We start from the raw sequence: 27,895 nt of genomic DNA, 5'->3' as shown, positions 1-27,895 counted from the left end.
AGAAAACAGTGCCTAGAAGCACAAAGCAACAAATGTGGTTATCTGGTCGCTCCAGACCTAGACAAAATCACAAACACAGGTTGACCGTGATAGAGCATGGGCCAGACACAGGGTCCAAGTTAGTCTTAATTCCCGGTTGCAAAGCATTGCATGACTCGCGAAGATGATGTGTATGCAGAAGTAGTTCAGAAGTGCAATGTGGGGCCCTGCGTTTTTGTTGAGGATGCTATCGACAAAGTGCTTGTGATGCGTTGAATATGTCTTGTGCACCGGTGGTTCTGAAGAAATTGCGTGGCTGGGATGCAAAGTCTGTGTCATCTTCGGGGCTGTCGTTGACAAGAGGCTTGCGATGCAAAAGCATGCATCAAGGATGCATTGCACAGTGGCGGTTCCAAGGAATCTGGGTGCTGCGATGTGAGATCCTGCATTCAGGATGCATTGCACTGTGGCAGTTATGAAGCGGGTATGAGAAGATGCATCAAGCTCCTTCAGTTCTGCTCACAGGACCACAAATAATCTAGCAGAGCATCTTCTGTCCTACTTCCAAGGACTGAGGTGACACCACTTAGGGGGTAAGAGCTCACAGCAGAAAGAGTCCAGGTGCTGGGTTCTAGGTGATTGGAACCTTTTCTGTACCTGAGGATCTCATTAGGAGTCAAGCCAACAAGCCCTGAAATCACTCTAATGGTCCTGGGATTACAATACTAGTCCAGCCCTTCTTACTCAGAGCAGCAGAGTAGCAGTACGTCTGGCAGAGCAGCACAGCAGTTCTCTGAGTCTTCCACAGGTCCAGAGATGTACTGAAGAGTTGGCACTGAGGGTCCATTATTTATAACTGATGCCCACTTTGAAGTAGAAGAGGTTCTAGAGGTTTCCACCCCAAGACGTTTTTAGATTTTTCCGCCTTCCTGTCCTTGCCTGGGGTCACAAAAGATTAGTGTCACACCGTTTGTGAGTGTGTAAGGCAGAGGCTTTGTGATGTGCAAGTGTGGTAGGTGAAAGCTACTCCCCCTCATCAAGTCAGAGATGGCCCATTGTGCCAATACCAATTCCCCCTTTGTCTCATTTGAGAGCAATATTCAAAGACCAACTGCCAGGTCCACCTACTCATGTGACCCAGGATAAAGGCTGCAGGCACCAAATGATTGGGACAACAAAATGCCAACTTTCTCAAAGTGGTATTTTCAGAATTGTGACTTTCAATCCAACTTTACCATTCTTTAGACACCAAACTATACTTTACTGCCTGCTCCCAAATGATAGTTATCTCTTATTAAAACCCATTTTATCTTGTGGGAGAGGCAGGCCTTTTAGAAGTGAAAATCTAATGTAAGAGTTTTTCGCTTATAGGACATGTAAAACTTAAAATTATGTGTACATTTTAAAAGCACTGCACCCTACTCTCTGGGTTGTTTAGGGTCTACCCTAGGGGTGACCTATATGGATTAAAGAAGGAAGATAGATCCCTTGGCAAAAGGTTTATTTGCATTGTCGAAATGGCAATTTAATGCTGCACACCCAAACTGGAATGATAGGCCTAGGGCCTGTTTAAAAGGCTAATGAAGTGGGTGGCACAATAAGTGCTGCAGTGCTACAATTACCATTTATTTACAGGCCTGTGGGTACAGGTACCACCAATTTACTAGGAACCTACAAGTAAATTAAATGTGCCAATTGGGTGTAAGCCAATTTTGCCATGTTTAAATGAGAGAGCACAAGCACTTTAGCACTGATTGGCAGTGGTAAAGTGTGCAGAATCCTAAAAGTCAACAAAAAGGGGTTCAGAAAACAGGAGGATGAAGTTAAAATGCTTGGGAATGACCCTGCAGAAGGGGCCAAGTTCAGCACTTCTACTCATTCTTGAGTAGTGAGTTATGGTAGTACCTTAGGGATGTTGGGATGTGAATTGCTGGATCCACGTCTAAGAGAACAGCGGTCTTCAGACTCTGATAGGTTGATGGATACCCGTACACATACCCACAAGCAGTGTGTCAGCATACAAACAGCTTACATACAGAAAGTAGAACACCTTCAATCTGAACACTTACGGTAGACTGAGGAGGAAAGAGGCTGGAATCGTACTGAGGTCATTCTGCGTCAGAGACTTAAAGTTACCATCCTTAATTAGTAGTTTGAAGTATTGCTTGGCTGCACATGCAAGCTACAAAAAAAAAGAACATTGTCAACATCAATGCCACATTTGATTACATCTTTTATTTGTCTAGGTACATCTCAAATCTACATCCCCAGAGCTTTTGAGTTGCGTGGTTGGGTAATCGGGATTCCCTCCAGCCAATGGTCTTTGGCAGTAGGTGTAGAAGCTAGTACATTTAGAGAGTGCTCATTTTGAGGTCTGTGAGCCCAGAACAAATAAGGGCTACATCATGGAGAATGTCCAACTTCGTGTCAGTGAGTTCAGAACCCATAGTGCTTTGGAACTGGAAAGTGCTCAGATTTGTCCTCGGAGCTGAAACTCAAGAGGCTATGGTGCTGAAGAATGCCATGTTTGTGCAGAACACAAGAGGAAACAATAGTGGAAAAGTGTCCTCTTCTTTTCTGTGAAACCAGACCCCAAGAGGTTACCATAGCGTAAAATTCCACTTTTGGTGTCATTAAATCAATAAACTAAGAGACGCTATGCTGCTGAAGCATATTCCACTTGGTGTTGGTAAGTGAAGAAATCAAGTAGCTATAACAATAAAGAATGTCCATATATATATATAAGTGAACCTAAGGACAGTGGAGTAGCTCTGGGATTACAATGGCAAGCATAAGCCTCCTGCTCCAATATTCCAATGTCTAACTTCCTGTTTCTACCATCTTAATTTAAAACATTCTATACTCAGTGGGAACAATTTTCTAATAGCCTTAAAGTCCTTGTGCCTCGGGCTATACCAGTTGTCAAAGGCCATCCCCTTGTTGGTAGTAATCTCAGGTTCATGGCCTTTAACAAACGGTATAGCCCTTGGCAGCGGGCTATAAGGCTATAATATATATGAACTTATAGTTGAATATTTATACATTTTGAGTGATGTAGTCCTATTGCTGGCCACCAACATGTATGGTCATCCTGTTGGTGGCCAGACTCATTAGGAGTCTGCCCCACCCCTACCTCAGTTGCAAAAAATCTTGGGGTCATGATTGACCCAGCCCTCAATCTGGGTAAACAGGTTAGTAGAACTATCTCTACCTGTTGGGGCTTTATACATATCCTGAGGAGGATTAGGCATTACCTATCACTGCAGGCAAGGAAACAGCTTGCAGTTGCCCTCATTGGCTCCCGGCTGGACTACTGCAATGCGCTGTATGCGGGAATTAATAAAAATCTACTGCAGCGCTTGCTGGTAGTCCAGAATGCTGCTGCTAGGTTTGTCCTGGATCTCCCCAACCGTGCCTCAGCTACTTCGGCCAGAAAGCTGCTACATTGGCTTCCTGTTGAGGACCGTATCCATTTTAAGACCCTATGTATGACTTATAGGGCCCTAGCCAAAACCAGTCCCACGGGGATAGGATCCATCCTGTCCCGATATACTCCATGTAGGGACCTGCGTTCCTCCAGTAGACTTCTTCTGTCTACCCCTCGATTTAGGAGAGCTAAATGGGGGGGTAGGGCCTTTTCCACCTTGGCGCCTAAGTGGTGGAATGCTCTCCCTCTTGAACTAAGATCACTACCCACCCTTTCGGCATTCAGAAGTGCCTGGAAGACGCATCTCTTTAAGCAGGCCTATATGTAATGGTGTCGTGCTGGTGTATATGATAAGCTTTGTTAGGCGCCTTGATGCCTTCGGGTTATTGTTTGCGCGTTATAAATTTTATTCAATCAATCAATCATTGCTAATGTTATTATCGCAGCTCCCCCCAAAAATGCTGTTATGGCTGGTATTTATTTAACCTTACAGATGCATGACATGTTGCTAAAATTTTAAAATGTATCAAAAGTACTGGTAATCCTGTACAGGGTGGTCATAAGTGTAATTTTGTCTGATGGGTAGCTCAGAGTCAATTTTGTTGATCAGAAGCATTTCTTAAAATAGAGAACATTGAAGACACCTTTGGTAGTCAGTATTCTAAATACAATCTTATTACAAGACATTTTGCCACTCAGTATTGCAACCTACATACAATGCAATCAGTTTTCAGCTTCATGTCCATGAGTATCGGTCCATATACTTGTAGAGGAGTCACCAGCCCGTCCTTTTGTATCCATCAGCATTAGGCCATAACCTCGTAGGACAGAGGACTATTCATAGTTACATCTGTGTGAGTCCAAGACCAATGGACCACAAGGTTGCTGGGGTCTTGGCATCGCGCATGTTGGATCCTATGAGGCATTATTATTGGAAACAGTTCATTTTGGTATCACTAACTTTAGAATGCACATAATGCACGAGGCAGTAGCACAGCAGACGGCTTTACTTTGTTTTAGTGGGTGTTGAATTGAATCTCGATAGGGAAACGTATTCAGTTTAAGGCTTTGTGCGTAGCTCATCAGATTATGAACAAGCAGGAACCTCTTAGCTTGGCACCCTTGGTGCAGCCGCACAACCCTACCAAGATTTTCTGATCAGCTTGCCCGAATTTGGTAGTGATACCTCATACCAATAGGGTCAGGTTGGGAGGTCGCTTCTTTTGAGCGTTGGCTCTTGTTTATGGAACAACCTTTCTCTATATTTATGTAATACTCAGGCCCATCTCTGTTTTAGAAACAAGTTAAAGACTTGGGGCCTCATTTATGGGTTTTTTGCCGTAGGGCAGCGCAGTAGGCCTTGCCGCTGCGCTGCCATACGGCAAAAGAAAAGGGCAGGAATGGCCCGAATCTATTAGATACAGCGCATTCCTCTTCTTTTCTCCTGCGCTGGCGCACAATGGGCTGCAGAGCACCAATACAGGCACCTTTGCACCATGCTGCAAGGGTGCCTGCGTTGCGGGGATGATTATTTTTGTACAGGAAGGGAATCCTTTCTGCACAAAAACAATCACAAGAGGCATTTCCCTCTTTCTATGTGTGCTGCAGCAGCACACATAGTAAGAGGAAAAAATAAAGACATTTCTCCTTGTTGTGTCTCCCTTATGTCTCCCCTGGGGAGGCGCAAGTTTTTGGCACTGCCCCAGAATTACGATTTCTCGTAAATCTGGGGCAGTGTCAAAAAGCCATGGATGTTACTGGGAACGACCCCAGCAACACGCATGGAAAAACCCCTTTCAGACAGTTTTCTGCGTGAAAGTGGCACATATTTATAAACCATGAAAAGCCACGTAACGTGGCTTTATGTGGTCCTATAAATATGCCAGTGGCATATTGCGCCACCGGAACGTAAAAAAAGTGACGTTCCGGCAGTGCAATAGTGCAAGTATGTCCAGGCTGCTTGCAGCATAGGTGACTCTGTTTCAGTTCTGTGATGAGTCATCTTGGTTTTAGTAGGCTAGCGCTGGGAAACCTCATTGTGGGGCAGCTATGCACTCTATAAGTATAACATAGCATGAGTTGTTAATACGGAGGACCTCTCAGCCCTATGTCAATTAATTTAAAATTGTTGAACGCTTGTTCTTGTGCCTGAGTGTCTAGCTCTTATTGCAGTATTATACCTCAAATTATAATTTGTAACTGCACACTTGTCACTTTTTCCTCTTGTGCACTTTTTACTACCTCATGTATTTTTGGTTGCTCACAATTTTTACTACCTCATGTATTATGTTTGCTCACAATTGTCACTATTACCTTATGTAACGTAACGTATGCTTTTGTAATCTGTTCTTGTGTAATGTTTCTCATTATGTTTCATTTCTGTTCCTATTGTGAAGCGCTCTGACGCCTTCGGGTAAAGTCCGCGCTATATAAAAATGCATAAATAAGTAAATAAATCGTTCCACGGGGAATCTCACAGCTTGTTTCTAAAGGGGTGGGACAAATTAGGAAGAGGTGAATTGGCTTCAGTGTGTTTGAAACCTGTGACACAGTTATACTTGCAAAGTCAGAGCTTTATGTTTGTGTATTAAGGACCTCTATGTCTGCACAGAAGAATAAAAGTGTTCATTTAATTGTTGTGATGGTGAACACTCTGGTTAATAAAGTAAACATAGAACCAAACAATATTCTGTACTGGAAATTTTCTGTTTTAAGGTAAAATGACAAAAGAACATGTTTTACATCCATGCCTAGGAGCCAGAGATCTGAATAAATCCACTGCTAGGCACTCATTCTTGGACTGTTAATACAATGCTCATTCACAAGTTGCTTGGGAGGGTATTCCAGGGGCAAACATTAACATGAATGAATCAAGTCCACCTTAAGAAAATAAACTCTCTTCAGCTGAGAACTGGATCATTCCTGTCTCTGCTGCCTTTCTTTCATGTCAATTGCATGCAAGTTCCTGTTTCCCTTTCTCTATGGATTTCATCCAGGGATGGCCTCATCAGCAACGATGAGTAGGCGCTATGTGGACCTGATTGACATCTATAGCCTCTCACCTGCAGAGGGGATAGAAAGGTGCCATTCCCAAGAACACTCAGTGCCTCCACATTCAGCTGTGCGACGTCACCACAGCTGAGACCCCTCACGCCGGATTTCAGATCACTAAAATAGGAAGAAAAATTCGGAATAAAGATTAAGATAACATTCATATAGTGTGCTTTCAGTGTATATATATTTGCACAGAAAACAATCATAAATGTATCCAAAGCGCTTCCAATGAGAAAGCTTGCGCTTTTAACACTCAAAAACTGACCAGCATAGAAACCCCATCGACACTTCTCAGAAAATAGTAATCGGAGTTATCAGCATGGGAAACAATTCTTAGATGATCAGTCTAGCCATTTGAGACAGCTTGTGTCTCATCTAAAATGTAGACTCCCCCCATACATTTCATAGGCTAAAATCTCCAATAGTGGAGGATGGATTGTTGGATAGGCATTGGTGATGAAGTCTGTAACACAAGCGTTTAGCACTAGCCTTAGGGCAGACAAGACGTGAAACAGAGGGTGGTATCTTCGAACTAATTCACCTAAAAATAAATCACCTTATAAATAATGGTTCGCTTGAGTCTGGCTCCCTCGGTGTTCCTAAATTCAGTTTCTACACATCTGAAAGTCATTCCGTTTTTTTCCTTAGAATTAAAGTTTTCTTGGCATGCAGAAATGGAAGTTGAAAACTAAGGGCCTAATTTGTGGGGAATTGGCGTAGGACAGTGCTGCAAGTCTTCTTGTGGTGCTGCCCTACGCCAATGTGAAAGGCAGGAATGCATTGTATTTATGACATCTTCTGCCTAGTACCAACGCAACGTAAATACCAAGGTTTGGGTCCTGTATCTGAACTGGCTTGGACCACTGAACTATGCTGAACAAACAAAGGGGCCAGATAGATTTGTTTTACAGTTTGTGATCCCAAACAGCAAATTAATTCTGGAGGGTCATCTATTTTATTTTAGTTTTTTGTATTTTTAGAAAAACATTCAACTGTTTACCATATGTCATCAAATAAACAGTCATCAGACAGTGAAAGATACATACAAACAATTGAAATGTGCAAAAATATATACAAGTGCTATACAAGTGATTAATAATGGATACTGTGAATTGACACACGCAACACCGAACAATGCTGAATCAATTACCTAACAAGGTTTAAACATTAGGAACCAGTTCTTAATATTGGGTACAAGAAGACAAGCGGACCTCTAGTTACAGAGAGCTGCCTGCCTGTCTGGCTGAGCCAAGGGTATGGAAAACAAATTTACAGGGTTGCACAGCAAAGGATAACACTGTATAAATCTAAATGGTCCTAGCGGCACCCGAATTCTTTTTCCGAGGCTCAGAGTCAACCCGTTTCGAACCTCAACGCTAGTAAGGGTTCTCCTCAGGACACGGACTGGATGGAGCCGAAACTGCAAATGATAATGGTGAGGGAGAATGGTGTAAGTGTAGTGCACTGTTGTGAAATAAAATTACATTAAAAACTCAGACTCGTAACTCATATCTTACAGGGGAAATGAATAGTACCTGGGAATGACGGTTAATTGCCACTTATGGATGGTTGCAATATGATCGAGCCTGGATCTCAGTCAGGCGGAAGTTGCAGTGTACTGAAGCCCCTCTCCAATATCGTGATTCTGTAACCAGATGAGGAGGGAAATCAAGACCATCGAATTTCACACAATTTCATCGATTTGCGCTCTTTAGATAAAAGCCTACCTGTTTGGGAAGGCGTTTTTCGCACAAATTAGCAGGGTTGTAATTATGCTTAGCAGAGCTGACGATTTTTGGGCGGGTCTGAGCTGGCGCCGACCTAAGAAAAATTGGAGGTATATCGTTTGTATCCACGTGTGGCACTTGCTAAGGGCTATTAACTCTACATATGTAGCACAATTCGTGGTTAACCGAACCCATTGTGAACTCACTGTTTCAGAAACTCACTGTTTTAGAGGGCGCCCAGGAGAAGTTTGTTTACAACAATAACCCGTATAAACCCGTATAAATCACATATTCAGCAGTGGCTGCGATATATAGATGACGTCTGGTGTGTCTGGAATGGATCAATAGAAGCATTGGAGGCATTTCATATTTTTCTGAACAACCGCAGTCCTGATATCAAGTTTAGCCTCACCTATGACTCCAAATCACTACCGTTTCTAGACGTGGAAGTCAAGGCTACGACTGACGGGTTCGCCTGCTCCCTGTATCAAAAAAAGACGGACAAAAACAACGCCCTGCACTTCAAAAGTTACCACCCTAGGAGCCTCAAGAACAACTTGCCCTATGGACAATTTCTTAGGGTAAGAAGGAACTGTTCCAGAATCCAAGAATTTGATATCCATGGCCAAGCCTTGGTTAAAAAATTACAGGACAGAGGCTATCCGAGAAAGCTTCTCAAGCATTCGATGAAGAGGGAAAGATGGACACCCAGAGAGCATCTGCTCGAAAAAAGACTCAGACCGCCAACTCAACGCATGGTGTGTGTGTCTACATTCGGACCCCACACACACCCTCTACAAAAAATCCTTCGGAATGCGTGGCATCTAGTTGAAGAAGTGCTCCCGGATGTGGGATTACCCCTTTTCGCACTAAAAAAGAACCGTAGTATAGGACAACTGATTACTACAACAAGACCACAAAAGAAGCGTGATACCCAGAGTACAATCTTTGGCGCGAATCCAGTCAAGGGCCACAGAAAATGTGGCACCTGTTCGGTGTGCAACCTCACAGTAGAAGGTTCGCTATTCACAGATGGAAAGAAATTCTGGCGGCATGATGAACACACAAATTGTAAACCCAAGTACGTGGTGTATGCCATTCTATGCCCGTGCCAAAAGGTGTACATCGGCAAAACTACACAAGAAGTCAGTAAAAGGATAATTCAACACAGGTCCAGAATCAATAACAAAATACTGACTGCTCCACTAGTGGCCATTGCCTACAGAAGAATCACAAGGCGGACGAATTATAATGGACTGTGCTCTCAGTTATCAAAACAGGGGGAGGTGGTGATCCAGACCTACGCCTCTCTCAGAGGGAAGCATATCTAATATTGAAATTCGATACCGCAAACTCAGGACTGAATGATCTGTCAGAATCAAGCAACCTCTGATTAGCATGAGATCTTTGTCCTTCCACTGTACACCCAGCACCTTTTTAGCCCCAGCACTTTGGTACTAATGTCCGCTGTGTGTTCGGTTCAGGTGTACTTCAATATGGCTGAAAGTCCTCAGTAAACGTTGTTATTCCTGGGCCCTTCCCAGCCAGTTGTAACAGACTTGTCCACTTCCAGTCATCACCCAGGTGTACTACATGTACCAGAAATCCTGGTGGGACACGTGATCTGTAGTGTTCACTTTAATTCCGCTACAAACGTGCGCGGCATGCTTAAGCTGAACGCCGCCCGTGAGTGCAGGAAACTGATTACCCCGATCGACCGTACTAAGAGTAAGTCTTATCACAACTTCTAGCGCTGACGTGCGGCGCTGCTAGAGCCAGACGCGCTGGGTCATTTACACCCGGTTTCCTCACTATTTCAGATTAATAGACATTGCTGACGAATATTCAAAACGAGAGCGACTATCGAGCCTCGGCGCTGGGCGCCCTCTAAAACAGTGAGTTTCTGAAACAGTGAGCTCACAATGGGTTCGGTTAACCACGAATTGTGCTACATATGTAGAGTTAATAGCCCTTAGCAAGTGCCACACGTGGATACAAACGATATACCTCCAATTTTTCTTAGGTCGGCGCCAGCTCAGACCCGCCCAAAAATCGTCAGCTCTGCTAAGCATAATTACAACCCTGCTAATTTGTGCGAAAAACTCCTTCCCAAACAGGTAGGCTTTTATCTAAAGAGCGCAAATCGATGAAATTGTGTGAAATTCGATGGTCTTGATTTCCCTCCTCATCTGGTTACAGAATCACGATATTGGAGAGGGGCTTCAGTACACTGCAACTTCCGCCTGACTGAGATCCAGGCTCGATCGTATTGCAACCATCCATAAGTGGCAATTAACCGTCATTCCCAGGTACTATTCATTTCCCCTGTAAGATATGAGTTACGAGTCTGAGTTTTTAATTTAATTTTATTTCACAACAGTGCACAACACTTACACCATTCTCCCTCACCATTATCATTGGCAGTTTCGGCTCCATCCAGTCTGTGTCCTGAGGAGAACCCTTACTAGCGTTGAGGTTCGAAACGATTTGACTCTGAGCCTCGGAAAAAGAATTCGGGTGCCGCTAGGACCATTTAGATTTATACAGTGTTATCCTTTGCTGTGCAACCCTGTAAATTTGTTTTCCATACCCTTGGCTCAGCCAGACAGGCAGGCAGCTCTCTGTAACTAGAGGTCCACTTGTCTTCTTGTACCCAATATTAAGGACTGGTTCCTAATGTTTAAACCTTGTTAGGTAATTGATTCAGCATTGTTCGGTGTTGCGTGTGTCAATTCACAGTATCCATTATTAATCTCTTGTATAGCACTTGTATATATTTTTGCACATTTCAATTGTTTGTATGTATCTTTCACTGTCTGATGACTGTTTATTTGATGACATATGGTAAACAGTTGAATGTTTTTCTAAAAATACAAAAAACTAATATAAAATAGATGACCCTCCAGAATTAATTTGCTGTTTGGGATCACAAACTGTAAAACAAATCTGTCTAGTACCAACGCAGGCATCCGTGCAAAGGTGCCTGTGTTGCATGCAGGATTGTTTTTGTGAGGGAATAGGCACCTTCCTGCACAAAAACAATCCAGAGAGGCACCTTCTTCTTTCTATGTGTGTTACATTATGCAGAACACATGGAAAGAGGAAAAAACTAGGAGAATTAACAATCTTTCTCCTTGTTATGCCTGCTCTGGGAAGGCGAAAGGTTTTGGGCACGGGCCCAGGTTTATGTGATTAAGTAAAACTCGGACAGCATCAAAATCCATAGGTGATGCATGAGAAAACCCATTGCAACACCCATGGAATGCCTCCCTGGTACAGAATAAGGCGACAAAGTGATTTGCACTCCATTGCCTAACTCATGATTTATGAGGCCACTCAAAGCCACGCAGGGTGATTTTGCTTGGCTTCATAAATATTTATGAGAGCCCTGCGTCATGCATGTACCACTTACATGGTGCAAAAGTGACCAAGGGCTCTCATCAATAATCCCCTGAGTGTATAGCAGATGGTATACCTTTTGGAGTTCAGATCCCCTGGTCAATGTGGAGGTCGGATTAGCCATTTGGATTTATAAGTGTTTTACTGCAGGCACAGGGAGTGATGCAATATGCTCACGTCTATAGTGAAGGGGAAGAACTTTTTAGTCTACCATTTTAAGATTACTTCTGTCCACAGCTGAAATGGTTCCTTTAAACACAATGTTATCTGTGTATGCTTTTGACTATCCGGCACTGTCAGGTGTTTTTGTGATTCTTGGCCCTCAAACACTCCAAAAGTGTATTTGCGGCCTTATTGAGTTCACTCAGAATAGCGTTAATTAAATTGGCCTATTCCATAGTATTAGAAAGCAATGTGAGAGTTGAGTAATGTTTCAATAAAATAATGAACATGGTGTTTTGCTTTCTTCGCACGCATTTAAAATAGCAGAGTGCTATTCTTAATGAGAAAATATGTGACTGCTAGGAGCCTTAGATGCCTAATTAGGTTTATTAAACATGATAAAGGTGGATATTTAAAGAAATGAGGTTTACATTGGGTTGTAAGAAGAATGTATGAATATTTTTCTTAAATTATTTGTGATTTTAAAGCAGCAACTGCTCTTTCAAAATTAATGTTAACCATTACCACAAGTATGAAAGTCTGGGCTACCCTATCCCTACTTGAGGTCTAGAGGTCTTGAAGAGAAACTGATGGAGAACATATAATTGTTATCATATTATGTCCATTATGTCCATTAATATTTTCTGCAACACATTCATCACATAATACCTAATTCGCAATGACTCAGATTTTCAAGAGCAACATATCCTTTTGTGAGAGTCACACGTGTAGACTCCGCTTGGACCCTCCTTGTTTTGTCAGGAATATTTAATTTTTGGCCATGTGTATTCCGTCTTTATATCCTCTTAAGTATCAAAGGGGTTGTTTATGTATGTCTGGTGCAAAAAGTTTATATGAACTAGTTTTAATCTAGCGTTTCTAGGTAGCCCCTGTTCTCGCACCCTCGTTCATTCAAGCCGTTACATAGGTTCGTCCCAGGGATGAAGTGCGGGATCTTACTTTTTGTTCTGAGAACCTTATATAAATGTCAGGTTAAGCTACGCCTACTTTTCATTATTAACAGCACCTCGAAGGGTGGCCATAGGAGAGGCAGTATTTGGGAAGTCCACGCTGATCATCTGGCTTATTTTGCCAGTTTCGCATACTAGAGGATCCATACTCCAAATGCCGTTTGTGCTTTCATTAGTCAAATTCTTCAACTTGTTGTAACTCCACTGAAGAATTGCATCCTCCGTCCACTGTACCAGGGGAATATCTGCGTATTTGCCCGAATGGCTGTAGCCACCTGATATCCAAGTTCCTAGAAACGGGTGGCGTCCCAGCACTCTTTCCACAGTGGTTACTAATACTACAGCCAACTGGCGTACTGTGCAGGGATAGGACTTGGGTACACTTCCACATTGCATTAGTATCAACATAAAATGTTCTCCCAGCAGTGTATCTCTCAATCTTTTATCCCTGTTATAGGGCTTGCTAACCCCACTTTGCTGCATGGTGCAGTTACACTCACCACAGCTAAGTGCTAGGGAGAGACGTTTTAAGGCATGGGAAAAGTGGGCTCTGCCCCATGTCCCCACCATTCAGGGACCCCCCTGGTTAGACTTTTGTGACAGTCCTAGACTGTATACAGGTTTTAAATAAGCAGTTTGTTTACTTATATTCTTTTTTTTTTTGCCAGTCCAGGCTGCCCACCCATTCCCACACATACCTGGGAGATAATGATGGTTGAACAAAAATACCTATTAGAATCTGGTTAGATTCAGCAAGCGTTTAACATTTCAAAGTGTAAAGTTCCAGCTCAATAACACCACTTTTTGCCTTCATGCCATATGTACCAGGCTTATTGTGCAGCACAGATTAGCATTGTGTGCGATCTCTGTGAATGTCAAGCTCGCCAACCTCGGTCTCAAGCAACTGGTAGACAGCCCCCACCTCGCCGGCCACACCCTCGACGCCATCTGCTCCGCCAGTAACCACGTCGCCTTCAACCACTCCACAGGACTACACTGGACTGACCACAGCTGCATACACTTCACATTCAAGAAGACTACATCTCACCACCACACGCATCGGATCCCCCGCAGATGCTGGAGCAAAATCACCACCGACCAGCTCACCACGTCACTGAGCCAGAACCCCCCTGCCGACACCAATATACCCGACACCAACGACGCAGCTCTCAACTTCGCACAGTGGATCACCAACTGCGCCAACATCCTCGCTCCACTGTAAAACCTCCACAGCAAGACCACCACCAGAAAACCCTCATGGTTCACGGACGCCCTCAAAGCCGCAAAGAGATCCTGCCGAACGCTCGAAAAGACCTGGCGCCAAGAACGGACGACAGGAAACATGACAGCCCTCAAAGCCGCCACCCGCGAATACCATCAGCAGATCCGGACCACCAAGAGGACATCGTTCAAAGAGCGACTGGACAACAACACCCATAACAGCAAGGAACTCTTCAGCATCATCAAAGAGGTCTCCAACCCCAACGCCAGCAACAACGAGATCACCCCCTCGCAAGACCTCTGCAACTCCCACGCCACGTTCTTCCACCGCAAAATTGCAGATATACACGACAGCTTCGGACCCCATACCCCACTCCCGGACACAACACCAGCGACCCTCACCAACATCATCAACTCCTGGACCCCCATCAGCAACGAAGACACCATCCACACCATGAGCACAATCCACTCCGGTTCCCCCTCCGACCCATGCCCCCATCACGTCTTCAACACAGCCAGCACCACCATCACACCCCACCTGCGGAACGTCATTAACAGCTCCTTCACGTCAGCAACATTCCTGGAGCGCTGGAAACATGCAGAGATCAACGCCCTCCTGAAGAAACCCACTGCAGACCACATGGACCTAAAGAACTTCCGACCCATCTCCCTTCTCCCCTTCCCGGCTAAAGTCATTGAAAAGACCGTCAACAAACAGCTGACTGCTTTCCTCGAGGACAACAACTCGCTCGACCATTCCCAGTCCGGCTTCCGAGCCAACCACAGCACCGAGACCACCCTCATCACAGCCACAGACGACATCAGAACCCTGACAGACAGCGGAGAAACCGCCGCCCTCATCCTCCTGGACCTCTCAGCAGCCTTTGACACCGTATGCCACCGTACCCTAATACACCGCCTCAGCAACACTGGAATCCAAGGAAAGGCCCTGGAATGGATCACCTCGTTCCTCTCCGGAAGAACCCAGAGAGTCCGCCTCCCCCCTTCCGGTCTGCAGCCACCGAGATCATCTGTGGCGTACCTCAAGGGTCCTCACTCAGTCCAACACTCTTCAATATCTACATGAGCCCCCTCGCCACCATCGCCCGAAAACACAACATCAACATCATCTCCTATGCTGACGATACCCAGCTGATACTCTCCCTCACCAAAGACCCAGACACCGCCAAGACCAACTTCCAAGAAGGAATGAAAGAGGTAGCAGACTGGATGAAGCACAGCCGTCTCAAGCTCAACTCAGACAAGACGGAGGTCCTCATCTTCGGACACACCCCCTCTGCCTGGGACGACTTATGGTGGCCCTCGGCGCTGGGTACGGCCCTAATGCCCACAGACCACGCACGCAACCTGGGTTTCATCCTGGACTCCTCCCTCACGATGACCAAACAAGTCAACGCCGTCTCATCTGCTTGCTTCAACACCCTGCGAATGCTTCGAAAGATCTTCCGATGGATCCCCACAGAAACCAGAAGAACAGTCACCCAGGCCCTCGTCACCAGCCGACTGGACTATGGGAATGCCCTATACGCAGGAACCAGCACCAAACTTCAGACTCGGCTCCAACGCATACAAAACGCCTCCGCACAACTCATCCTCAACATCCCACACCACAGCCACATATCCACCCACCTGAGAAAACTCCACTGGCTCCCCGTCAACAAAAGGATCACGTTCAGACTGCTCACCCACGCACACAAAGCGCTCCACAACATGGGTCCCCAAGTACCTCAACAGCCGACTCTCGTTCTACACCCCCACCCGCCAGCTTCGCTACACCAGCCTCGCCCTCACCATCGTCCCACGAATCCGCAGAACCACCTCCGGAGGAAGATCATTCTCCTACCTACAGCGAAAACCTGGAACTCCCTCCTCATCCACCTATGACTGACCCAGGACCACCTCAGCTTCAGGAAGCACCTTAAGACCAGTAGCAGCCCCCCCCCCACTAGCGCCTTGAGACCCTCACGGGTGAGTAGCGCGCTCTATAAATGTTTGTGATTGATTGATTGATTGAATGCATGGTACTTTTTAGAGCCACTGCCTGACAGGGGTGCTCATATTCTAGTGCCCCCAGACCTTGGCACCAGTGTGGCAGTGCAGTAAAAAAAGGCATCCATCAGCACCATACGCCTGAATGGTGCTGACAGACAAATTACAGCCCACATTGTGGGTAGAAGGCATGGACTGGCGCAGTTTAGGTGAAGACTGCTTTTACTGAGGTAGGCCCCCAGGGTAGGACATGCGTGTAAGCCACATATCAAAGTGCAGTACAGAGCAGCATTATATGCTTCCTTCATGACTGCACTGTCCATGTGGAGCCCCTGTTAGGCCAGTGCATTTATAGCATAGGGCTGACTCAGAATCCCTGTTTCTTGCCCAGGAGGTTTGGAATACTTTAAATAAAAATGCACCTTCCATATGTATAGGCCCAAAGAAGAGACATCAGTTAATTGCACCATATGCAGCTGGCTTGTTCGCACTGCTAGCCGTTCTGCTTCAGTGGTTCTGGGCAGCCAGCTGTCTGTTGCAGCGTTGTGCCCAGAGGTAGGCTGGCCAAGGAAGAGGGTTGTAAATTATCCCACTGTAGTTGACAAGGCCATGATTTAGCTGAAACTTTATAATGAATTCAGAGTTATTGCGTGCAGGGGGCCCCAAATGATGTTTTGCCCAGGGTCCCCAAAGTCTCTGCATATGTTGAGTCATCAGCATGTGGAAGCATACACTGTAGGGGATCCCTTGGCTGATGAAGCAGCTAAATCTGCAGTAGCCTCAGCTACAGTACAATTACTCAATCAAGATGTATGTTCTGGACCTTGATGTTTCAGATATCATGGCAGCAGTCACAACTATTGACTTAGATAATGGTTGTGATGTCTTACAGGATCTACAAAAGTTCTGTAACATCCAATCAAATGAACAATTGAAAACATATCCCTCTTCAAGTATGGATGTGAAACACAAACTTTTCAGCTGGATTCCAAAAATTGGAGCTCCGGTCAGAGAAAATGTGGCGAATAAAAAGCAATTTGGGCCACCCTACAGAGCACCGGTGCCTGTCCTTGACATCCAAGGCACAAGATCTGTGATCCTGCCACCGTTTCTGGGTTCTAAAGGCAGATGCTTAGTCTCCATTGAACATGTCAAACTACACCATGTGGCCAATTCTTAACAGTCGACCATAGGGTGTCCGTGCTAGTACACAGGACATTGACCTTTAGCTATTGAGCACCACTGAAGCTGTTCTCCCTGGCCTAGGGGGAGGGATGGTGGCTGAGGAAGGGGTGGTGGGCAGGGGGAGTGGTGGTGGGCAGGTGTGGGGTGGGCGGGGGTGGGTGAGCAGTGGTGAGCGGGAGGAGGGGTGGTGAGCGGGAGGAGGGGTGGTGGGCGGGGTAGATTGATAGCAAAATGGGCAACTCAACAGAGATGAGTACCGTAGTACTGTTCATACTACTGTACCTTCTACAGCTGTTATCGTTTATACTGATCCACCGTTGATGGATCCACCACTGTTGGATTTTCTGAGTCCTGTTACAGAACCTGGGCCTTCTGTTTTTGAACTAAGTGATTCCGGGTATTATATGGATCATGATGATTTTTCGTGAACATTTCAGCTCTTCCACTAAGTGATGGAATTGTTTGGAATAAAGTTCCCTTCGGCATAGTCAGTACTATGGAGATACCATATGTGTTTATATTCTCTGTGTGGAATCTAATAGTACCTGCGTTACATTCAGATGATTAAGTTGCTACTGGTATTGCTTACTGGAAATTAATGTGACACTTCGGTCGGGCACTCACACATATGTAAACAAGTTACTGTGCATGGCAAAGGTAACGCTTCTGTAGCACATTAGGCGTTTTTTTTTTTGGGGAATACCAGCTCTGGCAATACTTCCACTTATTACTGTTCTTTCAAATGGTAGTTATTTATTGTTTAATGATCAAGACTGCTCTGGAATGCGTGTGGGAATGCCATATATTTTATTGGTTTCTCACTCAGTTACATGTCGTAATAATGTCCTATTTCCCCACACGCATAGCGTTGCTAAGATCCTGCTATGGCCTTCCACACCAACTCTGAAGGCAGACTTTAATAAACTAAGCAGACTCAAAACTAAGTAACTTTCACATCAGCCCGCAAGACCTTCGAGTTACAGGTTGCCAAAACATCCAGTAAGATTCAGGCACTGTTAAACACAAGCCTCCCACTACAATTTGGCAAATTCATTCTTTGAATTTTTAATGCATCTCTTTAAAGTTATAGGCTCCGGCTTAGCCACTTCATTCCAAACTATATTCGAGGTAATACCAGCTTTCATTAATTCTCTTTTTTCTGGTGTCTTTGGAGGATTTCCGCTGCCGTTATTTTTCATTTGTTGCATTCTGATCTTATTTTTTGCTTCTCCACAATGGATGTTCCGTTTGCAAGCCCCCTGGAACTACCAGCACGCCAACAGTGTTGTGAGTATATGCTTCGATACTTTGCAATCTTGTTGCTTCAAGAACTAGACCTTGATTGGTCACTAATATTCCGACCTGCCTGGTTTACCTGCGTGCAACCCTTGTTTAATTGTCTCTGGTGCCCCTTCGAATGGGCACTAGATATTAGCCTTGCTTTGCAGACACCTGTTCCCATGGCCATGGAAGTGCTGATGAGTCCTTTATCAACCCATTATCAACATTGCCCCTTGGGTTAGCAGCTTCTCCACCATGCAAGGTATGAGCCACTCCTTCCTGAGGAAATGCGTGCAATGGCACATGTATCACTACACACTAGCTCTACTTACACAGATGCAGGTTACTCAAGATCTGTCTCAACATCGTGTGAGAACAAGGATCATGTCTGTTCTCTGGAACTTGTGACCTGGGCTGTTAACCAATTTTTGTCAGCAGATTAGGACTCCTTTTTGGATTCCCTTGCCTTTGAATTCGGGAGTGTTATCATGGATTCCTACAACTCACCATAATTTGGTAATTTCTTTTCAAAATTGTCATTTTAGATTTTTATATATTTCTGATTTGTAGTATAATCATGCTTAGTGGATATTCTTTGAGTTTGTGTATCTTGTGATTGCTTTCACTTTATTTAGTAATTTGTCATGCTTTTGCCCTGACCAAAGGGAGGGTGTTGTGTGTTTCCTACATGGACATTGTCGTTTTCCCTATGTTGGCCTAACTATGCACATTGTTGTCCGCATTCGCTTGTTTTTGTATTTTGTTCTTTTCCTGGGATTTAGTCTCAACAGCCTAGGCAGGGTCAAACAACCTTATTCTCTCTAGCCGGGTTCTAGCAACTTGACATAATAGAGACATTCAGCTGCTGTTTTTGAAAACACATGTTTTGACATATAACCCGAACTGTATCATTTTAAACAGACAGAGTGGAGACTTGCAGAGAGAGCAAAGGTCCTGAGATGAGATGGCTGTATCAGCTGAGATGTAGAACAACTATCTATGTATGTTAAGGTATGGGTTCTGCCGCTAAGCCCAGAAATCTGCAATCTATATTCACTTACCTTTTGTAGTGAGGGTGTTTGGACAGATAATTTGACAGAGCATTTTACTGTGTACAATCTCCTAATCATGCTAATGATATTACTGGCCTGTATTTGTTTTTAAGTTGTGCCACAAGTTTTGCATATTAGAGCACAATAGTTTAAATACATTTTGTAAATGTCTTTTGTGTCTCCTTTCTATTTATTGTGGACAAGTACGAATGAGATAATGAAAGGGAGTGACATCCTACCACGATCCCTGAGAGGGTCACAAGAGATGTGTTCTGGGCTGCCAAATCTATTTTATCTCTGGAAAGGTTAGGAGGGCAAGTGAGGCTCTATTGGCAAGTCGGATTTGGGCCCATTGATACTGATGGGGTATGGTGACTCTGTCACAACTTGCAGATGTTCTATGGTCCCAAGCATAGTTCTATTCTAGAGCAGAATCCCTACAACAATATAGAGAGGCAGAAAGATAAAGTATGAGGGGAAAGAGCAAGATAACATACAAACATGCAAAAAACCCAAGATTGAAAGTCATCCCCTAAAGCTCGGAAAGAAGTAAACACAGTACACCAAACCCCCTTTGATTTCAATAAAATACATAAACACATTTCTTGCTGATATTTGTAGTAATGAGCCATTGTACAATGAAAGGTAATATTCTTATCTTCGAGAATACTTCAATAACTTTATAAGCCTGGTTTAGTTCCCTAAAGATCAGGTACACCACAACCTAACTAAAACATGCCTTGAAGAACAAAGCCTGCTATAAGAAACAGCATTGAGACTGCAGTCCTATTTAGTAGTATGTGCCGTGCATTAGGAGTCCTCATTAGCACTAAGAGGACTTAGCCGGTTCCGTATTGAACATAGTAGACACAAACCCTCTCCAAAAGTTACTCTTATAAAACAACCAAAACATATATATACTGAAAAGGTTACCCCTTAGATCAGTGGTTCTTTACCTTTTGACTTGCGTGGACCCCCATTTAATCATTATTAGACCCCAGGGACCCCCACTAAATCATTACTGGAATTCGGTCCCCAGCCTAAGTCTTTTCGAGAAACAAGCAATCATCAAATACATAAATGGAAAAATATTTTATTTGATTCACAAACAAATGTAAAACATATCCAAATTTTAATAGGAGAGTTGGGACTTTTCTAAATTCAATTAAAGCCACCAATCGTCAATACTATATTCTGTTTGATGCACTTGCACTGTTCCCACAAATCAATCTGAGTATACTAACCTGATTTTTAGCATCTAATTTCAACTTCCTACACATTTACAAAACATTAAAAAACGTTCACAAATTTGCACATTCTGCTTCTTTATTATATACGCTTTATCAATATGTTAATATTATAAATTTTCTTAGCAGGAGCAGTCCCCCTGATTAAGCTTTACGGATCCCACAGGGTCCCCAGAACACAGGTTAAGAACCACTGCCTTAGATGAAGGCTTTCAGGTAAAAGCAACTCAAGTAGAGGGCTTTTTTTTTATAATTCTTTTTATTGAAGAGACAAAAAAGGGATAAACAATAACAGGTGGCTTACATCGCGGAGTGAAGGATCAATAATATACATACAGAGGATTTAGATGGGGAATCATCAATAAAGTCTGCACACGTGTTACAACTGGTATGTGGTCGCACTACAATCAGGATAGTCAAACGAAACGTCTACCACCCCCACCCACCTCCCCAAGAAAACAGGATAAACATTTTTTTTCCCCCAAAAACCTTTATTTGTAATCACATATGAACACCGCTTTTATGCCAACAACCCGGAGGCAGGCAACAACGTATTTTCTGTTCTCACGATTCAACACCACCAGAGGTATTAACACTTCAAACTGCTCTGCAGCACATATATCAAAATGTAACAAAATTTAGCGGTTAGATAAGCAAGTCTTATACAGTTACGCGAGAAAAGTCCTAAACAGCACACACAATCATAGTAGTTCCTGTTGAGTGTCTTCTATCCCCCGATTCATCCACATCTTCACATGTATTCAGTCTGCAATTAGTTTCCTATCCTAACAAGATACAATTTTGTTCAGTCCATTAGATATGCTCCATGTCACCACCCTATATTCGCTATCCTTGTCCTAGCCCAGTTACTGTTAACACTATCCCTTCATGCTAAAACATTTCCTACCAGTACCCCACCACTCGTTCATGCTCTTATCAGCACAGATCAGACCCCTCCCTTCTCAGCCAGTCCACTAATGGCTCCCATATGTCTACAGGTCTAGAGCGCTGCGGCATTAGCTCCCAGTATGTCGTCAATTGATCCTTGCAGTAAATAGCAGACCTTAACCACCCTGCTATGGTCGGCGGATCAGCCTTCTTCCAGTGTAGCGCAATCTGTCGTTTTGCCAGTAGCAGAAGGATGGCCACTAGTTTCCGCGAGCCAGAGGGGATGTAAATGTAAATGTAAATGTAGTATACTTGTAAAGCGCACAGCTGCCCCAGCAACGGGGCGTCCCGGCGCTGTATAACTCTGGGGAACCCGTTCTGGCTTTCCCTGTGGGATGGTCCCTTGCTGGGAGTCCCCAAGGTGGAGCCAGGCATCCCCGGAATTGGTGGGGCCGTTGTGGAGATTAGGCAAGCTAATGCCCAGAGTTGCCGAGTGGAACCCCTGATTAGAGTAAGCACCGAAGCGAGAATTATCGAGTCCGCTGACCCAGGTTCACGACCCTGCCGCGTCGGGAATTGAACCCTGGTCCCAGGCTGACTTCTGCTCTCAGGCCTGCCGCCTCTAACCAGTGAGCCACACAACTCCACATGTCCATCACCCATCCCAAGAGTGCCAATAACGGATTTTCTTGCAGTTCCAGTTCAACCATATGACCTATGTGTTTTAGCACCTCAGTCCAATATCTACCTATTCGGTCACATTCCCACGTCAGGTGGAAAAAATTTGCCTCCTGCGCGCCGCATCGCCAGCAGTTTGCGTCACTTTGAAGACCCATGTGATGGAGCTGCTTCGGTGTGTGATATGTTCTGTGCAAGTAGTTAAAATGTATTAGTCTCAATCTATAGTTAGGTGAGAGATTCTCCAGTTGCGTGCAGCTAAAATGCCATTGTTTCTCTGTAATGACCAATCGTGCCTCCCTCTCTCACTCTTCTCTTGATGTACACATCAACACTGGTGCAGTGTTTTGGGTGCTACTATAGATACGCGTCACTAGCTTGCTCGGTAAGCTATTAGTTAATACGTTCTCCAATGCAGCCAGTGTAGGTGGTGCACTCAGGAAATCCGAATATCTAGATCTACATGCCGCTCTCAACTGATAGTAGAGAAGCATCTCAGAGGCCGTAGGGCTGCGCGGTTCACACATCTTTTGGAGTGAAACAGGATAAACATTGAGTAAACAGCCCAGAGTAGAAGGGAGCGGGAAGGGTGCAGCAATAAGAAGGTTACGATGTTACATCCACATACCGAACACAGCGATAAATTAAGCAACAATTGGCTAACTCATGTAAGTAATATCTCCACCAGAAATCATCCATCCCATTACGCGAATCCGCTACTCAATAAGACCACCTATATCAGGATTTCGAAGGATTTCAAACATAAAACTACAAATACTAACGAAACAAACACCCCACCCTGCACCTCAGCATATGGCTTGCGCCCTATCCCCAACTAGCTGTGTGCCTGTCGCCCCATCTAACTAGGTACTAAATGTAGTAAAACTTGGAGGAGGACATCTCAGTATGGGCCCCCGGTCCCCCCTCCCCCCGCCAGAACCAAAAATCCCATAATAAACACTCAACACCAATGAAAAGCAAATGTAAAACTAAACAGGGGAAACAGTAGTCACCACCCTACCTCCCGTAAATACACTGGTAACGAATCCCACTGAAGAAAACCCATGGTGCCAAACCCCAACAATCAGTCTCATCCTTGACCTTTCCGATCAATCGAACAAGTCCCTTCCAGACAAGTTTTCGCCTCCGCAGGATCGTCAAAGTGTGTAAACAGTTCAGTAAAGTTTCGTATGAGGCGAAGCAAAGTTGCAGAGTCTCTAGGAACACTATCGGCATCAACGATGACCCTCATCGTCATGGGCTCCCAATGTCGCTGTCTCTGTAATGATGTTGAAAGCATTGACGAGGGAAAAAACACTGAATCTTTCCATAGATAGTTCCCATCGAGAGCGTCCGGGAGGGAAGCAACAGGTACACCACACTCAGTAGGCGATGATGATGGGCTTGGCAATCCGTAAAGCACGTCGAGTACACGGTTGTCGGCCATCACATTGCCATGAAGCTCCGACACCTCTCGTGGCACAGGGCCCACTGCTGTTACAGAGACCGCCGTGGGTGTTATAGGCTGATCAGGATAATTAAGCGGTACAGGGTCCGGTCCCACTTGTCCAGGTCCGTGTACAGCCGCAATCATTTTCCGGACAATGGACTCCACATGGGAATGTAGTGCCCCAAAGGCTGCCAATACAGATCATATCGACGGTTCAGACTCAGTTCGTCCCATCGAATCTTGTTCCGAAACACCCATGTTCGCGTCCCCCCAAGGCACGGACTACCCCGTGGGAATCGGCAAATTTTGGGACGGACTGTCCCGGAGGGAGAACGAGGACTTACCAAGGTCGCGATCCAAGCTCCGGTGCCATAAGCGTAGATCCCAACCTGGCAAACACCAGCGGGGGCAAACCGGGTCTCCGGGCCAGGGACCCACACCCACAGCGCACTGTCGTGCCTCGTCAACGCTCCATCGATTGTAGGCTGGAGCAACAACCGCCGTCGAAATCGGGCTTAAAAATTATTCTTCCACGTCCAGGACCGGACCCTGATGATCACCCACAGCCGATGTTATTCAACTGGAACCCGGCTGGGCCAGTACTCGAGTCCCCGGCTCACAAGCTGGTGTAGGCCCCAAACTAAAACTGGACGTAACTTCGTCCACAAAGCTGGAAGAACTCCCGGGATCGCGCCAAAATATAACGTAGCAGTTCACACACCCGGAGGCAGGGTGGAATTTCAGGATCTGTAGCAGGATTATCCGACGGGGGTCGGAGGTCGGCGGAGCCGGGAGCCTAAGTGGCCATCTTGGTTGCAAGCATATTTCCTCCCCCCCTCGTTTAATATTTTTAAACTGTAATGGTAAACAATAGTGTGTAACACAAACACACAGCATTCTCCAGGCAGCATGCAATATAGCACATGCAACTAATAACACCATGGCTGTATGAACCAGGTCTTGGCCAAGTAACAGATAAGTCCTTTCTATAGCCAAGCGAGATGAAGGTTTGGATCAAAAGTTATAACAAGGACTTCCTAGGGCCCCAAATGTCGAACCAGGGCTGCATCGCCGCCATTGTAATTCTGAATAGTCTCATGCAGCATCTCTAACACTGCCCCCAGATTTTAGAGTAATTTTGGGGACAGCCACGTGCCAGGTGATTGCTTTTTCTGCAAATGCACCAATCCATAGCACGCACCCGGTGGGTCATCCCTAGGGGCTCCCCACTACCCCAGAGCTGGACAATATCTCTTTTAGCCACGATCAGTGCAACATTGCAGAATAATAGTACATATTTAGGAAGTGTTTGATCTTTCCATATCCAGATGACTATGAGTTTTGGAGAGAGCCTCAGCGACTCTCCAAGGGTCCTGGAAACCTGTTTTTGGACTCCAGACCAAAACAGGCTGGATCTTTGGACATTCCCAGAAATTGTGGACCAGGGATCATGGCAAATGATAGAATCACACATAGGTGTCGGTGGCCACCTTTCCCATTTTTAACAGTCCCATTCTGGCAAAAAGAAAGGTTTTGAAGTGTGATGAACCAAACAAGAGAATTGAACTGAAAGGTGTATATAAGGGGTTTCTGCTTCGCTAGAAAAACCTTTTGTCTTGTTTATTTGGTTTTGGGTCTATTCCAAATAACATGTTGGTTTCTCTTCATGTGTGTGAAGATTATCTTAACATGGTTATTCCTGGGGGGTTTGGAGATGATGTCTCTCTGTATTGAGATATTTTTCATTTCACCATCTGCATTTTGAGGGCACTCTTAAATTCAAATTCTCTGTCTCACTTTATCCCTACGGTGTGAGGGACCCAGGTTTCATGAAATACTCAACTTGAGGCCTCATTGCCCTCAGAGACCTTTGGAAGACTAAAACATCTTAGATTTCCTCTCGTAGTGCAATCTTTTAGGACCATAATGTCCCTTTCAAGTAAATACATTTTATTAGCAAATTTGTCCATTTATGTTTGATTTTTCAGCTTGTCATCTTCCAAATACCTAATTTTCACATCTGTCCCAGCAAATCTACTCACTAGCTCATGGATGTCCTTCCTCATAAGGATGATTTAGTTTTGCATCATGTATGTGCTTGTTTTGGTGGACTGCAACAGGTCATATAATGTTGTCAACCATAGAAGAATAAGATTTCTAGAGTCTCATTTACATTTTAATAGAACATTCTGTGACTGACAGGAGGCTACTGTTTAGAATGTTTCTCTCCAGGCTTGACTTCCCTATTACCCTTTGTTTATTTCACTTTGGACTCTACCATCTTGTCTTGAGTGATGGCTATGGAGTGACTTGAAGTCTAAAATGACTTGTATAGATTTTAGGTCACATATTTTTCACCAGAGTAACCTATTTATGCTTCAAAGACTGACTTCTGTCTGATTAATTGATTGATTGGTTGGTTATTTGGTCAGCAGAATATTCTAAAGCACTGTACTGATCGCTGATAATCTATAGCGCTGTAATGAGGATTGTGCAACATTTGTTGAGGCCCGTGCATTGGTGGATTCCAACTGAGACTGTTTGATCAATAGTGCTCCTGCATTTTAGATACAGTTGTGCAGCCATCGTAGCAATCATGTTTTTTTATAATCGCCACCTAGTCATTTATGTTCCCTCGTTATCTAACTGCACTTGACTTCAACAGCTTGAGCACCTACTTATTTGTCTGTATGCCTGCTTTGCTTTGCTTGCTTGCCTGCTTACGTGCAAGCCTATAGTGGCAAAGCCTGTGTCAGTAATCGAGGAAATGCAGACCGTGCATGTAATAACGAATCACAGCACAATTGGGGCAGGCACCATTCCGCAATGAGATGGGCAGCCTTAGTGAGCCACAGAAAAGGCTGCCTGAAAATTGAGGGGATAGGGACAAAGAGGTCATCAAATCCACCTCAAATTGTGGTACCACATCAAACTGGCAGACAAAGAGTTTTTGGAGCTGGCGCCGTTGTGTAATTGGATTTGCAGCCTGAGTGAATATTGGAGACATTTGGTTAAAGCACCCGAAAGTGGACAAATCACTCTTCAGTTTTGGAGGAGCGTACCACCAACACTGACATATTGCTGAGTTGTCCCCACTTCAAATGTACTGTTACAATTAATACTCACTGGCTGCCAAATTCAATCTCAGCATTGTACTTAATAGTTAACAACACTGCATTTAGCAGCTGAGCAGTGTATTTAATTGCTGATTGTCGAGTTTCCAATCTTAAATAGCGCTAGTTGAATATCGTAAAATTACCCCCAGGAGCCCCTTGGCCTCGTCCCATTCATCACTAATGAGATGTTCCCACCTTACAAGACAGTTAAAAAGCAAGAAGAATGCTAAGTATAAGTCCTCCCATGGCTAAAAGATATAAAGGATATACTTACCCAGCTTTTTTCCTGTTTTTTTCTGTCTCATAAGACAGGGACCAGGAAAAGGCGGACTCTGTTGGCCTTGGTCCGCCAATGAGTTTGGTGGCTTTTTATGCTGCAGGTCAGCTTGGCAGACCTCGGAGGAGTTGGGTGCCTCTCCTGCTCTGCTGGGCTTGGCAGGAGAGGCACAGGAGGTTTTCTGGTGCGATCTGGGGATGCCAAGCGTCCTTCGGATCAGCCTTTCATAACGCAGTGGGGAGTTTTATTCTGGGTTACTTTGCAGTGCAATCATGGGGGTTAGAAGTTTATGCATAGGCAATGTTGAGTTTGTCTTGAATCAGTCAGGAGTAGGCGTCTTAAGGCAGCAAGTCCAGGTAAGTCTGCATAGCGGCTTTGTTACCAGTGGAATTGTGGATGATTTAGACAGCATTAGTCTGGATTCCTATCATGGGGAAGCACTCGTATAAGAGGAGGCGTGATGCGTCATCTTCATGGAATTCCACTTCTTCCCCTCCCATGAAGTGGTGTTCTGGGGGATCTGAGGAACGACAGAAACACTTAATTAGAGAGACTATGTTGGAATTGTCTCCTGTTAAAAAGGTGCACAAGGAGTCTCTCAGAGCCCATTCTCCTGTGTGCTCTGGTTAGGAGGAGGATGTTCTTCGGCCAGAAGAAAAAAAAGGCAAGTAAATAGGGTATGAGATTTTGCCTGAATTATTGGGACATGTTATGGACAACATGGGTTTCTAGAAAGATGTTGTACCGGAGACCTCGTCTTCTAGATTATTG

The 27,895-nt window shown here is 44.7% G+C and overlaps 1 protein-coding gene across 1 annotated transcript in view; it reads right to left on the bottom strand.

Annotated features, from left to right (window-relative positions):
• LOC144824950 (otoancorin-like) overlaps positions 1–27,895 on the bottom strand; it is a 559,576-nt gene that overhangs the window by 248,370 nt on the left and 283,311 nt on the right. The window contains exons 12-13 of the mRNA XM_078683892.1: positions 6,469–6,574; positions 2,049–2,161 (exon numbers count right to left, since the gene is read on the bottom strand). Of these exons, the coding sequence (XP_078540018.1) occupies positions 2,049–2,161; positions 6,469–6,574 (219 nt within the window). The remainder of the gene's footprint in view (positions 1–2,048; positions 2,162–6,468; positions 6,575–27,895) is intronic.

This window comes from Lissotriton helveticus, chromosome 3_1 (genome assembly GCF_964261635.1).
Source record: "Lissotriton helveticus chromosome 3_1, aLisHel1.1, whole genome shotgun sequence".
NCBI classification, from domain to species: domain Eukaryota; kingdom Metazoa; phylum Chordata; class Amphibia; order Caudata; family Salamandridae; genus Lissotriton; species Lissotriton helveticus.
The sequence above is the reverse complement of the archived record's forward strand: the minus strand, read 5'-3'. Positions and strand labels throughout refer to the sequence as shown.